Genomic DNA, 16,245 nt, shown 5'->3' with positions numbered 1-16,245 from the left:
TCATTGGTGTCATTGGGAGGAAATGTGCCCCATCATTGGTATCAGTGGGGGGAATTGTGCCCCGTCATTGGTGTCAGTGGGAGTGCCCCTTCACTGGTGTCAGTGGGAGGAATTGTGCCCTATCCTTGGTGTCAGTGTGAGGAATTGTGCCCCTTTGTTGGTGTCAGTGGGAAGCATAGTGCCCCATCGTTGGTGTTAGGGGGAGGAATAGTCCCCCCCGCCGTTGTTGGTATCAGTGGGGGGAATTGTGCCCCATCATTGGTGTCAGTGGGAGAAATTGTGCCTCATTGTTGGTGTCAGGGGAAGTAATAGCGCCCCAACATTAGTGTCAGTGAGAGGAATAGTGCCTCATCATTGGTCTCAGTGGGAGGATTAGTGTCCCATCATTGGTCTCAATGGGAGGAATGGTGCCCCATCACTGGTGTCAGTGGGATGAATGGTGCCCCCTCATTGGTATTAGTGGGAGGAATTGTGCCCCATCATTGGTCTCAGTCGGAGGAATGGTGTCCCATCATTGGTTTCAGTGGGAGAAATGGTGCCTCATCATTGGTGTCAGTGGGATGAATGGTGACCCCCCTCATTGGTGTCAGTGGGAGGATTTGTACCCCAGTGGAAGGACTGGTGCCCCATTATTGGTGTCAGTGGGAGGAATGATGCCCCATCACTGGAGTAAGAGGGAGAAATTGTGCCCCATCATTGTTTTTAGTGGGAGAAATAGTGCACCATCATTGGTGTCAGTGAGAGTAATGGTGCCCAATCCTTGCTATCAATGGGAAAAATAGTGCCCCACCATCAGCGACAATGGGAGTAAAACCCCAGGGGCCGAATATAGCAAGGCAAAGGGCCACATCCAGCCCCCAGGCCATCGTTTGGGACTACTGATTTAGACAATAGGGGAAGTCAGGGAGCCAGCTTTGGCATCTAGTCACTGAACGGTAAGAGGGGCTGTCAGGTCATGCTGAGAGTTGTAGTACCTCAATAAACAGGAAGACCATCCTAATGAATGGCCACAAGGGTGACATTACTGTTCTACGACAGTGTCAGGTCATGCTGGAGCTTGTAGTTCCCCAATAAACAGGGAGACCATCCTAATGAATGGCTTAGGATGATGTTTTTAGCCATTACGAGGGCACTGCCCAGTGCATGGCAGTCATTGTACTGTGAAGACAACTAATCAGGCCATGCTGATGCTTGTAGTTCCCTGGCAGCTACATCAGCCATGTTTAACAGTTGCATAAGAAGAAATCAGGGCATTGATAAAGCAGACTGACCCTTGTAGTCCTCCAACTATACACGGCCATTAAGTGCAGATGGCATCAGAGCGCCCATTCATTGAGGATAGGTATAGTCCCACACCTATACAGTCCATAGCTTTACTGACTGCACGAGAGATGGCAGAGCCCACGATGGGCCAGGACATGCTGACACTTGTAGTTCACCAAAAAGAAGCAAGGCCTGGACCCCAATAAGAGCAGCAGCCATGATGATCCATCAGATAACAGGTGACAACGGTGTCCATTTGCAATGCTCACTACAACACAATGGGGCAAGACCGGACACCTGTATTCCTCCAACACATACAAGGCCTGTTCCATTACCCCAGCCCAATGATGGTTCAATGACCTCACTGATGGCACAATGGGTGTCAGTGCTCATGATACAATGAAGCAGGGCATGCTGTTACTTGTAGTTCTTCAATAATTACAAGGCCTTACCTCCATATATGGCACCCTTATGATGATTATATGGCCCACCTGATGGCATAGGGGGTGTAGGTGCCCCTATGGCAGTGTCCAGTCATTGTACAATGAAGGGGGCATGCTGATCTTTGTAGTTCTTCAATGGACACAAGGCCTGTCCTCCATATATGGCACCCTTATGATGATTATATGGCCCATCTGATGGTATAGCGGGTATAGGTGCCCCTATGGCAGTGCCAATTCATTGTACAATGAAGGGGGCATGCTGATTCTTGTAGTTCTTCAATGGTTACACGGCCTGTCCTCAATAAAAGGAACACCTGAGGTGATTATAAGACCCAGCTGAGAGCACAGGGGGTGTAGAGGCCCCTATGGCAGTACCCAGTCAATGTACAATGAAGCAGGGCATGCTGATCTTTGTAGTTCTTGAATAGACACAAGGCCTGTCCTCTATATATGGCACTCCTATGATGACAATACAGTCCAGTTGATGGTACAGGGGGTGTCAGAGCCCAGTCACTGCACACTGAGCAGGGCATGCTGGCACTTGTAGTCTTCCAGCCTTACATGAATCCCCCCTCCCCCCAGTGGATGGCAGAGACCCATGCAGTGGCAAGCCCTGGCACAATGAAGTCCCCCCTATACTCACTGTCAGGCCGGTGCCCAGCACAATGACATCGTACTCTTCATCCATCCTGAGTCGGTGCCCGGGGACAGCTCCTCTGCCTCTAGCACAGCTCGGATCTAATGGACCAAAGATGGCTGCACGGCAGCACCGCCCTGTCTGCCTCCGCGACGACAAATAGTCCCTGATGAAGAGCCGGGCCCCCCGTGGGGCAGGAGGAGTCCGAGGGAGGGAGAGGAGGGCGGGGGGAGGCGGGACGGGGTGGGCTGAGGGGCACCGGGAGGTAACCGGAGAGTATGGGGCTGAGCAGGGCGCGGAACGGGCGGATGTGTCAGCGGAGGATGGACAGGGTGGATGACCTTGGTGATGAGGCTGGAGATGGAGATCCCTCCGCGCTGCATCATCTTCCCTGGAGATGCTCTAATGACATCCAGTAATGCCACCATCGGATGTATACAGTGTGTGTGTGTATAGATCGGGGGTTCATATCATCACCCACTGTCATCATACTACAATACCTCAAATAATATAGAGATAATAATGCCAACATCATCTATTCTGTATTTGTCAGGATTATTACCTCTGATATTCAGTGTCACAGCATGTATAATCCTCCAATATCTGACATATAATATATCTAATAATGCCAACATCATCAGGATCCATTCAAATATATGACATATATCTAATAATGCCAACACAATCAGGATCCACTCCAATATCTAACATGTAATATATCTAATAATGCCAACATCATCAGGATCCATTCCAATAGATGACATATATCTAATAATGCCAACATCATCCGGATCCACTCCAATATCTAACATACAATATAGCTAATAATACCAACATCATCAGGATCCATTCCAATATCCAGACATGGGAGTAAGTCACACATGTGCAAGTCACAAGCAAGTCTCAAGTCTTAACCTTCAAGTCTCAAGCAAGTCCCAAGTTACTGTGGCGAAAAGCAAGCAAGTCAAGTTGAGTCCCTGCTAGAAGTCAAGCAAGTCAAGTCATTTATTTTTTTCAAGTCACAAATCAAGTCAAAATACTGATCTACCCCAATTTTTACCTTTAAATCAGTTAAAAGTCAGTGGTCAGGAAAGGTTTTGTTTTATTTTCAACATTAACAAAACTGCTTAGTGCTTTTTTCTTGGCATATTAAAGAAACACTTTGAATGCCCAAGCAGCTCAAAAGCCTTCATCCGGTCATGTTTCAACACCACAGTCACTAAAAACATGTTAAGTATTTCCATTGTTAAACAGCCAGTGTCCTAAAAATCAGAGCACACTGAGGTGTTTTAAGTGACTGTGGTGTCAGAAACATAACAGCACATTAATTTTGCTTTAACACTTCTTGAGAAAATGCAAATATTTAATAACTTAAAAAAGTAAAGTCATTTCGAGTCATATGTCTCAAGTCAAAGTCAAGTCTCAAGTCATGAATATCAAGTCAAAGTCAAGTCGAGTCTTTTATTAATTTTAGTCAAGCAAGTCTCAAGTCCTCAAACTGGTGACTTAAGTCTGACTCAAGTCAAGTCATGTGACTCGAGTCCCCTACCTCTGCCAATATCTAATAAAAACAACATCATCAGGATCCATTACAATATCTAACATATAATATATATTATAATACCAACATCATCAGGATCCACTCCAATATCTAACATATAATATATCTAATAATGCCAACATCATCAGGATCCACTCCAATATCTAACATATAATATATCTAATAATACCAACATCATTAGGATCCATTCCAATATCTAACATACAATATACAGTGGGTACGGAAAGTATTCAGACCCCCTTAAATTTTTCACTCTTTGTTATATTGCAGCCATTTGCTAAAATCGTTTAGGTTCATTCTTCTTCCTCATGAATGTACACATAGCACCCCATACTGACAGAAAAACACAGAATTGTTGACATTGTTGCAGATTTATTAAAAAAGAAAAACTGAAATATCACATGGTCCTAAGTATTCAGACCCTTTGCTCAGTATTTAGTAGAAGCCCCCTTTTGATCTAATACAGCCAGGAGTCTTTTTGGGAAAGATGCAACAAGTCTTTCACACCTGGATTTGGGGATCCTCTGCCATTCCTCCTTGCAGATCCTCTCCAGTTCTGTCAGGTTGGATGGTAAACGCTGGTGGACAGCCATTTTTAGGTCTCTCCAGAGATGCTCAATTGGGTTTAAGTCAGGGCTCTGGCTGGGCCATTCAAGAACAGTCACAGAGTTGTTGTGAAGCCACTCCTTCATTATTTTAGCTGTGTGCTTAGGGTCATTGTCTTGTTGGAAGGTAAACCTTCGGCCCAGTCTGAGGTCCAGAGCACTCTGGAGAAGGTTTTTGTCCAGGATATCCCTGTACTTGGCCGCATTCATCTTTCCCTCGATTGCAACCAGTCGTCCTGTCCCTGCAGCTGAAAAACACCCCCACAGCATGATGCTGCCACCACCATGCTTCACTGTTGGGACTGTATTGGACAGGTGATGAGCAGTGCCTGGTTTTCTCCACACATACCGCTTAGAATTAAGGCCAAAAAGTTCTATTTTGGTCTCATCAGACCAGAGAATATTATTTCTCACCATCTTGGAGTCCTTCAGGTGTTTTTTTAGCAAACTCCATGCGGGCTTTCATGTGTCTTACACTGAGGAGAGGCTTCCGTCGGGCCACTCTGCCATAAAGCCCCGACTGGTGGAGGGCTGCAGTGATGGTTGACTTTCTACAACTTTCTCCCATCTCCTGACTGCATCTCTGGAGCTCAGCCACAGTGATCTTTGGGTTCTTCTTTACCTCTCTCACCAAGGCTCTTCTCCCCCGATAGCTCAGTTTGGCCGGACGGCCAGCTCTAGGAAGGGTTCTGGTCGTCCCAAACGTCTTCCATTTGAGGATTATGGAGGCCACTGTGCTCTTAGGAACCTTAAGTGCAGCAGAAATCTTTTTGTAACCTTGGCCAGATCTGTGCCTTGCCACAATTCTGTCTCTGAGCTCTTCAGGCAGTTCCTTTGACCTCATGATTCTCATTTGCTCTGACATGCATTGTGATCTGGAAGGTCTTATATAGACAGGTGTGTGGCTTTCCTAATCAAGTCCAATCAGTATAATCAAACACAGCTGGACTCAAATGAAGGTGTAGAACCATCTCAAGGATGATCAGAAGAAATGGAAAGCACCTGAGTTAAATATATGAGTGTCACAGCAAAGGGTCTGAATACTTAGGACCATGTGATATTTCAGTTTTTCTTTTTTAATAAATCTGCAACAATGTCAACAATTCTGTGTTTTTCTGTCAGTATGGGGTGCTATGTGTACATTCATGAGGAAGAAGAATGAACTTAAATGATTTTAGCAAATGGCTGCAATATAACAAAGAGTGAAAAATTTAAGGGGGTCTGAATGCTTTCCGTACCCACTGTATATAATAATAACAACATCATCATCAGGATCCATTCCAATATCTAACATATACTATATCTAATAATGCCAACATCATCAGGATCCACTCCAATATCTAACATATAATATATTTAATAATGCCAACATCATCAGGATCCACTCTGTGTGTGTCAGGATTATTACCTATGATATTTTGTGTCATAACATGTATAATACTCCAATATCTGACATATAATATATCTAATAATACCAACATCATCAGGATCTACTCTCTGTGTTAGGATTATTACCTCTGATATTCAGTGTCATAGCATGTACAGTATAATCATCCAATATCTGGCATTTTATTTAATATTGGTACTTATATAGTGCCATCAATTTATGCAGCACTTTACATTTTTATACATTCACATCAGTCCCTGTCCTCAAGGAGCTTACAATCTAAGGTCCCTAACTCACATTCATACGTACCTAATAATGCCAACAACTTCAGGAGCCATTCCAATATCTGACTTGCAATAAATCTAAAAATGCCAACATCATCAAGGTCCACTCCAATATCTGACATATAATATATCTAATAATACCAACATCATCAGGATCCACTCCAATATCGGACATACAAAATATTGGTAATAATGCCAACATCATCAGGTTCCATTACACTGTCTGAAATATAATACATCTAATAATACAAACATAATCAGGATCCACTCTGTGTGTGCCAGGATTATTACCTATGAGATTTAGTTTAGGCTAGTTCACACCAAATGCAGTCCAATGTGTTTGGTGTGAATATCTAACATATAATATATATTATAATACCAACATCATCAGGATCCATTCCAATATCTAACATATAATATATCTAATAATGCCAACATCATCCAGCTCCACTCCAATATCTAACATATAATATATCTAATAATACCAACATCATCAGGATCTACTCCAATATCTAACATATAATATATCTAATAATACCAACATCATTAGGATCCACTCCAATATCTAACATATAATATATCTAATAATACCAACATCATTAGGATCCATTCCAATATCTAACATATAATATATATAATAATAACAACATCATCATCAGGATCCATTCCAATATCTAACATATACTATATCTAATAATGCCAACATCATCAGGATCCACTCCAATATCTAACATATAATATATCTAATAATGCCAACATCATCAGGATCCACTCCAATATCTAACATATAATATATCTAATAATGCCAACATAATGCCAACATCATCAGGATCCACTCTGTGTGTGTCAGGATTATTACCTATGATATTTTCCGTGTCATAACATGTATAATACTCCAGGATCTACTCTCTGTGTTAGGATTATTACCTCTGATATTCAGTGTCATAGCATGTACAGTATAATCATCCAATATCTGACATTTTATTTAATATTGGTACTTATATAGTGCTATCAATTTATGCAGCACTTTACATTTTTATACATTCACATCAGTCCCTGTCCTCAAGGAGCTTACAATCTAAGGTCCCTAACTCACATTCATACGTACCTAATAATGCCAACAACCTCAGGAGCCATTCCAATATCTGACTTGCAATAAATCTAAAAATGCCAACATCATCACGGTCCACTCCAATATCGGACATATAATATATCTAATAATACCAACATCATCAGGATCCACTCCAATATCTGACATACAAAATATTGGTAATAATGTCAACATCATCAGGTTCCATTACACTGTCTGAAATATAATACATCTAATAATACAAACATAATCAGGATCCACTCTGTGTGTGCCAGGATTATTACCTATGAGATTTAGTTTAGGCTAGTTCACACCAAATGCAGTCCAATGCATTTTTAGTCTGAGTAAAAAATGCATGAACAGTGTTTACCGTGGATTCCAATGACCTACATCACGCCAGTGCAGTGTGTTCCAGTACAGTCAACTAATGTAGAACATGTTGCATATTTTCTGTGTGGAACACATCTGTAACAAGGCAAAAAGCGTTGAAAAAATCTATACTGTGGCAGGTTTTTGCCTGTTGACTAGCAACAGCGTTAACTTTGATGTTTAAAGCATTAAGAAATGGCCTTTAATTCAAGTGGAACCTTGAGTGGGCATGGAGGACTTGAACCTGGCTGCTGACTTTTGGCGGAGGTTTGAATAGACCTAGTTCTAGGGCTGGCGCATTCAGTCACAGCCATGAGAACTTTGTGGTTGCACCACTGGAGAGTGGATGAAGCTTCCACACAGGCCCTTTGTAACATTCTCCATAATGGGAGGTTGTTGTTTTTTGGCAAAACGCTGGACAAAGCGAGTGACAGGAGAAATGTCCAGACTGTGGCCACAGTCTAATAAGAGGAAACAGCCGTCTTTTCGCTCAAGTTGGTTGATCTTTAGAAGGATTCAGGAGGCCAAAACTTTCAGGCCAGTCTCAAATGTACCAGATCACAGTGAAAGGGACTCATACTTCCTTTTTACTTGGAATTAAATCCAGAGCAGACTGCTAGGCATCTGGAAAGTCTTTTGAAGGTGGGCCCAACCAGTGTCTTCCAGTGGGAGCTAGGATAGCTTCTTTTTGGAGGGTTTGGGCGACAAACATCAAAGACAGTTAGGTGAGGTACAATCACCAAATCCTTTAATTCATGACCAACAGATCTCAAGAAGAAAGAATTATTGCAAGAATACGTATAGGAACTATACTGCAACAAGTCCATAGTGCTAGTGCCATCAAAAGAACAAAATCTAGAGGGGTTTCTCCCCATTCTTTCTAGTACCCAAGGCATCAAGAGCTTTAGCTACTGTCTGGGTTTAAAGAAATAGAATGGGTACATACACACCAAAAGGTTCTAGATGGAATCCGTGTAAATAGTCATGGCTTAGGTTCAGCATGAAAACTGGTTAGTGTCAATCGACCTGGCTGATGTACACTTCCATGTACCAATCAGTGCGTAACACCAGAGACATTTGAGATTTGCAGTGACCAGCAGTCACTTCCAGTTCAGGTGTTTGCCATTTTTTTTGGCACAGCACCAAGAATCTTTTCAAACATTTTGTTGGTGGTGCTGGCGGTAATTCATCTTTGAACATAAGGCTCTACCACTACTTGGGCAACGTTTTGATTAATTTTGAATGACAAGACAGCAGTAGCCTACATTGCCCACAGAGGGGGCACCAAATGTCTTTTCCTTTTACCTTTCGCAACATAAACTTTTTCGCTGGGTGGGGAACCGCCTACAGGCAGTTAAAAGCAGTCTACTCACAGGGAAAGCAGGATCCACTTACTAACTAGCAGATCAGTTAGGAAAATTATTTTCCAACAAAAAGTACCTCAACTAGTATTGGCTCTGTGGGGCATTCCAGCGGTAGTTCCTATAGATTCCAGCTTGACTCTCTGACTTCTGGTATTTGCAACAAGGTACAAAGGTGAAGTAATAGAAAATGGATTTGCAGTGCCATGTGTTTTTTCAGTTGGCGTTTGTCTTCCTCCAGTGTCCTTGATTGTGAAGATTCTTCTGAAAATTTGGGCAGAACACATTTATGCCATACAGGTGTTTTCCACCTGCCGACGAGGCCTTGGTTTTCATTGCTCCCCCAGATGTCATATTTTATACCATCATCAATGGCAACACCCCAAAATCCAGTGAGACTCTTTTAATAGCCTGGCTATTGAATTGGCTGGACTAGAGGTGCTGGAATTCTCACCCGAGGAGGTTCAGACCTTGGTGAAGACCACAAGACCATGAACGCTACATATGAGGATATGAGAGAAGTTTGTTCTGTTTGCTCAGCAGTTTTCTCTCCTGTGTCCCAAGCTCCAGCCAATATCCTAGACATTTTTACAATCAGGTTGATCTAGCAAACAACTCCATAAAGTACAGGTCTCTGCCTTTATCCTCTTTTTCAGGCTGCAGATGGGTGGAAGAGCCATTGAACAAATGTTTCAAGCAGGCCATAATCCATATACAACCACCAAGGAAATCCTTGTTCCCTTCATGGGATTAAGGCTTGGTTCTGAAAGCACTAGAACATCCTTTGTTTTAATAGCTTATTTTCCATTGTGGTTCCTAGTGGTAAAACTAGTTCTCTGACAGCAGTTGCTTCAGACAGAAGGATGTTGGAAATTGCAGCACTCCTGCAAATATCCATTTTGTGTCTTTTTACCAGAAATAGTAACTACGTCCATCTCCAAAGCTCAATTCTAAAGTGGTATCTACTTTCCAGGAAAACTGGGGGCAGTCCCTCCGAGCATTTACACAGTGTCACTGAGTACACAGCAGGAAGACTTCAGTTCCTTATACATGGACAAGTTGCTACCAGTGTACATGCAAAGGTCAAAAGACGTGAGGAAAGTGGACAATCTTTTCATTTTGCTGTCAGGTTTAAATGTTTTACCAGGGTGAATAGATTGGCATGCAGGAAATGGGCCTTTTTATTCAGGAACAAGTGCAAGCTCCTTTGACCTGAGGGGTGGCAGCCTTTGGGGCAGTTATGCCAGGATTTCAGTGGAATATATATGTGAGACAGCTAGCCCTTCATTCGACTTTACAAGCTAGGCATGCAGTTAGCAAGTTCTGCAAAGTTTGGGACGAGACATTTTAATTATTTTTGTCTTCGGCAGTTTTTCTTTGATTGTCAATGTTTCTTTTCATGTGTTCTCTCTCGCCCATTTATTTAGCTAGTTACAGTGCCTTGAAAAAAATATTCATATCTCTTAAAATTTTCCACATTTTTTCATGTTACAGCCAAAAACGTAAATGTATTTTTTAGGATTTTATGTGATGAACCAACACAAAGTGGTACATAATTGTGAAGTGGAAGAAAAACGATAAATGGTTTTCAAAATGTGTTACAAATAAATATCTGAAAAGAGTGGCGTGCATTTGTATTCAGCACCCTTCACTCTGGTGACCCTAACTAAAATCTAGTAGAACCAATTGCCTTCAGAAGTCACCTAATTAGTAAATTGAGCTCATCTGTGTGTAATTAAATATCAATATAAATACAGCTGTTCTGTGAAGCCCTCGGTGGTTTGTTAGAGAACCTTAGTGTTCAAACAGCATCATGAAGGTAAAGGAACACACGAGACAGCTCAGGGATAACGTTGTGGAGAAGTTTAAAGCAGGGTTAGGTTATAGAAAAATATCCCAAGCTTTGAAAATCTCACAGAGCACTGTTCAATCTATCATCCAAAAATGGAAAGAGCATGGCACAACTGCAAACCTATCAAGACATGGTCGTCCACCTAAACTAACAGGCCAGGCAAGGAGAGCATTAATCAGAGAAGCAGCCAAGAGGTCCATGGTAACTCTGGAGGAGCTGCAGAGATCCACAGCTCAGGTGGGAAATTCTGTCCATAGGACAACTATTACTCATCTGCTCCACAAATCTGGCCTTTATGGAAGAGTGGCAAGAAGAAAGCCATTGTTGAAAGGAAGCCATAAGAAGTCCCATTTGCAGTTTGTGAAAAGCCATGTGGGGGACACAGCAAACATGTGGAAGAAGGTGCTCTGGTCATATGAGACCAAAATTGATCTTTTTGCATAAAAGCTAAACGCTATGTGTGGCGGAAAACTGACACTGCACATCACCCTGAACACACCATCCCCACCGTGAAACATGGTGGTGGCAGCATCATGTCGTGGTGATGCTTTTCTTCAGCAGAGACAAGGAAGTTGGTCATAGTTGATGGGAAGATGGATGGAGCCAAATACAGGGCAATCTTAGAAGAAAACCTGTTTGAGTCTGCAAAAGACTTGAGACTGGGATGGAGGTTCAACTTCCAGCAGGACATTGACCCTAAACATACAGCCAGAGCTACAATGGAATGGTTTAGATAAAAGCATATTCATGTGTTAGAATTGCCAAGTCAAAGTCCAGACCTGAGAATCTGTGGCAAGACTTGAAAATTGCTGTTCACAGACACTCTCCATCCAATCTGACAGAGCTTGAGGTATTTTACAAAGAAGAATGAGCAAAAATTTTCACTCTCTAGATGTGAAAAGCTGGTAGAGACATACTCAAAAAGACTTGCAGCTGTAATTGCAGGAGTGTACTCACTTTTGTTGCCACTTTTGTTGCCAGCGGTCTAGACATTAATGGTTGTGCGTTGAGTTATTTTGTAATGTGATGGGTGTACTCACTTTTGTGAGATACTGTATATGTTAAAAGGTTCATGTAGATATTCATGTAAGCATTGTTGATTGAGATAGGTTTTATTTGAATAATAATAACATTTTATAGATTTGTAATATTTTAGTTTACATAGCGCTACCTCATATATAGGTTGTGTGTCAATTTGGATGAGTGGAGGAATTAAAAGATGCCAGACCCCTCCAACAGTGGCATTTTTTCTGTCCATGTGCATGAGGTCAAAAATGCCAAAATCATCAGGATCCAGGACTCTATATTCTGTGTATCGTAAGGTTATGATCCCTGATATTCAGTGCCATGGCATGTACTGTATAATATTCCAATAACTCACATAAAATATCCTGTATGTCACGGGTTATATACAATATATCTAATAATGCTAATGTCATCAGGATCCTGGACTCTATAGTCAAGAGGTCAGTTTTTTTACTCTGATATTCAATATCATGGTGCGTGAACAGAAGATCAAATCTAAGAAACAGGTGCCTGATGCAAGCACTCATTGATCTACAACCCCAATTCCAAAAAAAGATGGGACGCTGTGTAAAATCTACATAAAAACAGAATGCAATGATTTGCAAATCTCGTAAATCCATATTTTATTTACAATAGAAAACATATCAAATGTTTAAATTGAGAAAATGTACCATTGTAAGAAAAAAAGAAGGTAACTTTGTAATGGATGGCAGCAACACCTCTCAAAAAAGTTGGGACAGGACCATGGTGTAGCATCCCTTCTTCTTTTAACAACACTCTGAAAATGAGTGGGAACTGGGGAGACCAGTTGCTGGAGTTTTGGGAAAGGAATTTTGTCCAATTCTTGCCTGATATAGGATTCTAACTGCTCAATGGTCCTGAGTCTTCTTTGTGGTTCATTTCAAGATGCACCAAATATTTTCAATTGGAGAAAGGCCCGGACTGCAGGCCAATGCTGCCAACCCCCTGAAATGAAATTTACTGGCAGGATAGCAAAATTTACAAACCGTACCAATTTTTTACTGGCAAAAATCATGAAATTTACTGACAGAGCCGCATTTTTTACTGAAACTGCAAAAAAGTACCTAAAATGACCATTTTAAGAGCTAAACAGTGCAAATATCAATATTTTAACTATAATCATATAGCTAGTGCTATTAGCAATGTGTTTAAGTTAAAATGCAGTCATGGTACAGGAGGTGGTCAGAGACTGCTGACATGGTACAGAAGGTGGTAAGAGACTGTTGACATGGTACAGGAGGTGGTCAGAGACTGTTGACATGGTACAGGAGGTGGTAAGAGACTGTTGACATGGTAAAGGAGGTGGTCAGAGACTGTTGACATGGTACAGGAGGTGGTAAGAGACTGTTGACATGGTACAGGAGGTGGTCAGAGGCTGAGCAGACATGGTAGTTTCCTCCTCTCTCCCCCTTACCTCTAGACATCAGTGTCCTCCTGTGCTGTGCCCCTTTCACCCCTCCGCAGGCACATCAGTGTGTCCTCTGACCTCTGCCCCCTTTACAGCTGCAATATTGTCCCCTCACCCAGATGAGTGTCTGTCCTCGCTCTGAGCCAGTCCTCCTCGACTCCTCTGCTGTGGTGATGAGGCGCCGCCGAGAACAATTGAGTGCCTTTCATTTAAAAATGGCGCCGGTCGGCGCCATTACGTAACTGCGCATGCGCCCGCCCGGCTGAGTTTGGTACAAGCTTTCCCAAGCCCAGCAGGCATCGGAACTGCATGCGCAGTTACAATGTCGGCCCGCAACCATCTTTTTTATGGGCACCACTGCCAATTGCGCGGTTGTTCGTACACAAATAAATGGATGCTGTACCTAAATAAAATAGATGTCATTTTTTTCCCCACAAATAGGGGTATTAGATCACCTCTGCGATTATTTTTTGCGATATAAACAAAAAAAAAAGAGTGACAATTCTGGGGAAAAAAAACCCCAATATTTTTTACTTTCTGCTATATAACATTCCCAATAAAAAAAATGTAAAAATCTAATTTTTTCATAATTTTGGGCCAATTTGTATTCTGTTACATATTTTTGGTAAAAAAAAATCCCAATAAGTGTATTTTGATTGGTTTGCGCAAAATTTATCGCGTCTACAAACTAGGGGAAAGATTTATGTAATTTTTATTTATTTATTTATTTATTTTACTAGTAACGGTAAGCGATTTCTAATGGGACTGCGACATTGCAGCAGATTCGACACCTAACTGACATTTTTTGGGACGGGACCAGTGACATTACTACAGTAATCAATGCTAAAAATATGCACTGTTACTGTACTAATGACACTGGCATGGAAGGGGTTAACACCAGGGGTGATCAAATGTGTCCCTAGGGGGTGCTTGCTAACTGTGTGGGGGATGGGCTCACTGCATGAACACAGAGACCTGTGTTCCTAAATAGGAGGATCACAGGATCCCTGTGTTCATCTCTGACAGAACAGCGGTCTGCCATGTTTACATCAGCAGACTGCCGTCCTGTCTCCACGGGGAGCGATCGCGGGTGCCCGGCAGATTTCGCGGCCGCCGCACCCGTTGATTGGTTCCCCCTCTAGCCAATCCACGCGCGTGTATGCCCAGACTAACTGCTACATGAAGAGACGTACATGTACGTCGATTCACGTAACAGAGCCAACCTGCCGCAGTATAACTACGGTGGCTGTTCGGCAAGTGGTTAAACTGCAACTGCAGTGGTGCTGCATGTGATCAGTTATGACACCATCCATTTGATTGTTTCACAAGCAAATGTGACAGTTATCATTCCTGGTATTCCAGGAATGAAACATTTTTTTTTAAACTGTTAAAACAATGGGTTCATTTCTTCTTTATGATTTACTGCCATTTGGGGGCTCTGGGCTTCAGCAAAATGGCAGCCTCCAGCAAGAAGCAAGTTGTTATGGGTAAAATTCCACTTTGGTTGTGAAAACAAGCAAATGTGAAAGTTAAAGTGGAATTTTACCCATAACAGCTTGCTTCTTGCTGGAGGCTGCCATTTTGCTGAAGCCCAGAGCCCCCAAATGGCAGTAAATCATAAAGAAGAAATGAACCCATTGATTTAACAGTTTAAAAAAAAATGTTTAATTCCTGAAATAACAGGAATGATAACTGTCACATTTGCTTGTGTCCTCAACCAAACTGTGAAACCATCAAATGGCTGGTGTCATAACTGATCACATGTGCAGCACCATGGCAGTTGCAGATCACAGAAGCATCTTCCTTGGCTTAATTCTGCTTTAAAGGCTCGTTCACACCATACCTGCATGAAAACTAATGGCAAAACGGAACAGATTTCACTTGCAGAGACATCAGTTTAAATGCGTGTTTTAGTGAGTATTTATGCACGTTGACATCAGTTTTCATGCGCATCAGTTATGTGCCCTATTCACACCAAAACAGATGTCACGTCAGTTTTTTCCTGTGCAGAAAACTACATACACGTTGCAGATTCCTGCGCAGAAAAAATCTGCACGTTTTGGTGTGAACAGGGCACATAGAGAACAATTGTTTTTTTTTTTGTGCTCTTGTGCTCTTACACGTGCAGAAAAACTGACGTCTCTGCACCATGGTGTGAATGAGGCCTAAGGCTGTCAGCAGATCGGCCTCTACAAACTCAGCAGTGCCTAAAAATAGAGAGCAACTGAGCATGTGCAGAGCAGGGTGAGACTATGTATTACTAGAGTTTAAACAGTACAGTATTGATACTTATTTTTAATGTATTACATAGCTATACCTGCAAAACAGATCGAAGTAAAATCCCCAAAACTATTTTGCCACGGGAACTGGGGAAAAGACACCTTAATCCAAAACCAAACCAGCATTACCCTTTCTGACTGGGAAAAATGGTTCATCCTTCCCCACAAATTATCAATAGTTTTTTCTAAATATTTATTTTATTGAGCAGCTCCTCACCCCCTTGGATCTCAGGGCGCTTCCGTGGACCCCCTTACACCTTTGTGGATCGGTACCCACCCCAGGCAGCCTGACCTCTCAGACCCTGCGGACTTGGGATCGTCTCAACGGGACGGGCCGACTCTCAAGTCCCCGGGGTCCCATGACGCCCTTTTTTGGTACTCCGGCGTTTCCCCCGGCAGTCTTCTGTTCAAGGTCCAGGCCTTGGAATGTGACAAACCATCACCGTGTGTCCCAACTCTTGCGAACGGACCCTTCCTTGTTGCTCCTCCTCAATTCCACTGCACGGGCTGGCGATTCTGCTGGCTGGTTGGAGTGGCGACAGGCCCTCTCCTATGTACGTACCTTGCCTTCGCTGGCTGAGGTTCGAGGGGATCCATCATTATTTGACACCCTCCTGCTCCAAGACACGCACACGGTGTCCCTACTGTACTCCCTGCTT

General features: G+C 42.5%; 1 protein-coding gene across 1 annotated transcript in view; it reads right to left on the bottom strand.

Moving 5' to 3' along the window:
• Window positions 1–2,508, bottom strand: part of LOC309559507 (rab GDP dissociation inhibitor alpha) — a 57,878-nt gene extending 55,370 nt beyond the window's left edge. The window contains exon 1 of the mRNA XM_082262782.1: window positions 2,350–2,508. Within this exon, the coding sequence (XP_082118908.1) occupies window positions 2,350–2,394 (45 nt within the window). The 5' untranslated portion in view covers window positions 2,395–2,508. The remainder of the gene's footprint in view (window positions 1–2,349) is intronic.
• Window positions 2,509–16,245: the final 13,737 nt, after the last annotated feature.

Source organism: Pelophylax lessonae (assembly GCF_965119305.1).
Source record: "Pelophylax lessonae genome assembly, chromosome: 7".
NCBI classification, from domain to species: Eukaryota; Metazoa; Chordata; class Amphibia; order Anura; family Ranidae; genus Pelophylax; species Pelophylax lessonae.
Note: the sequence above shows the minus strand (reverse complement) of the source record. Positions and strands in the feature narration are given on the sequence as shown.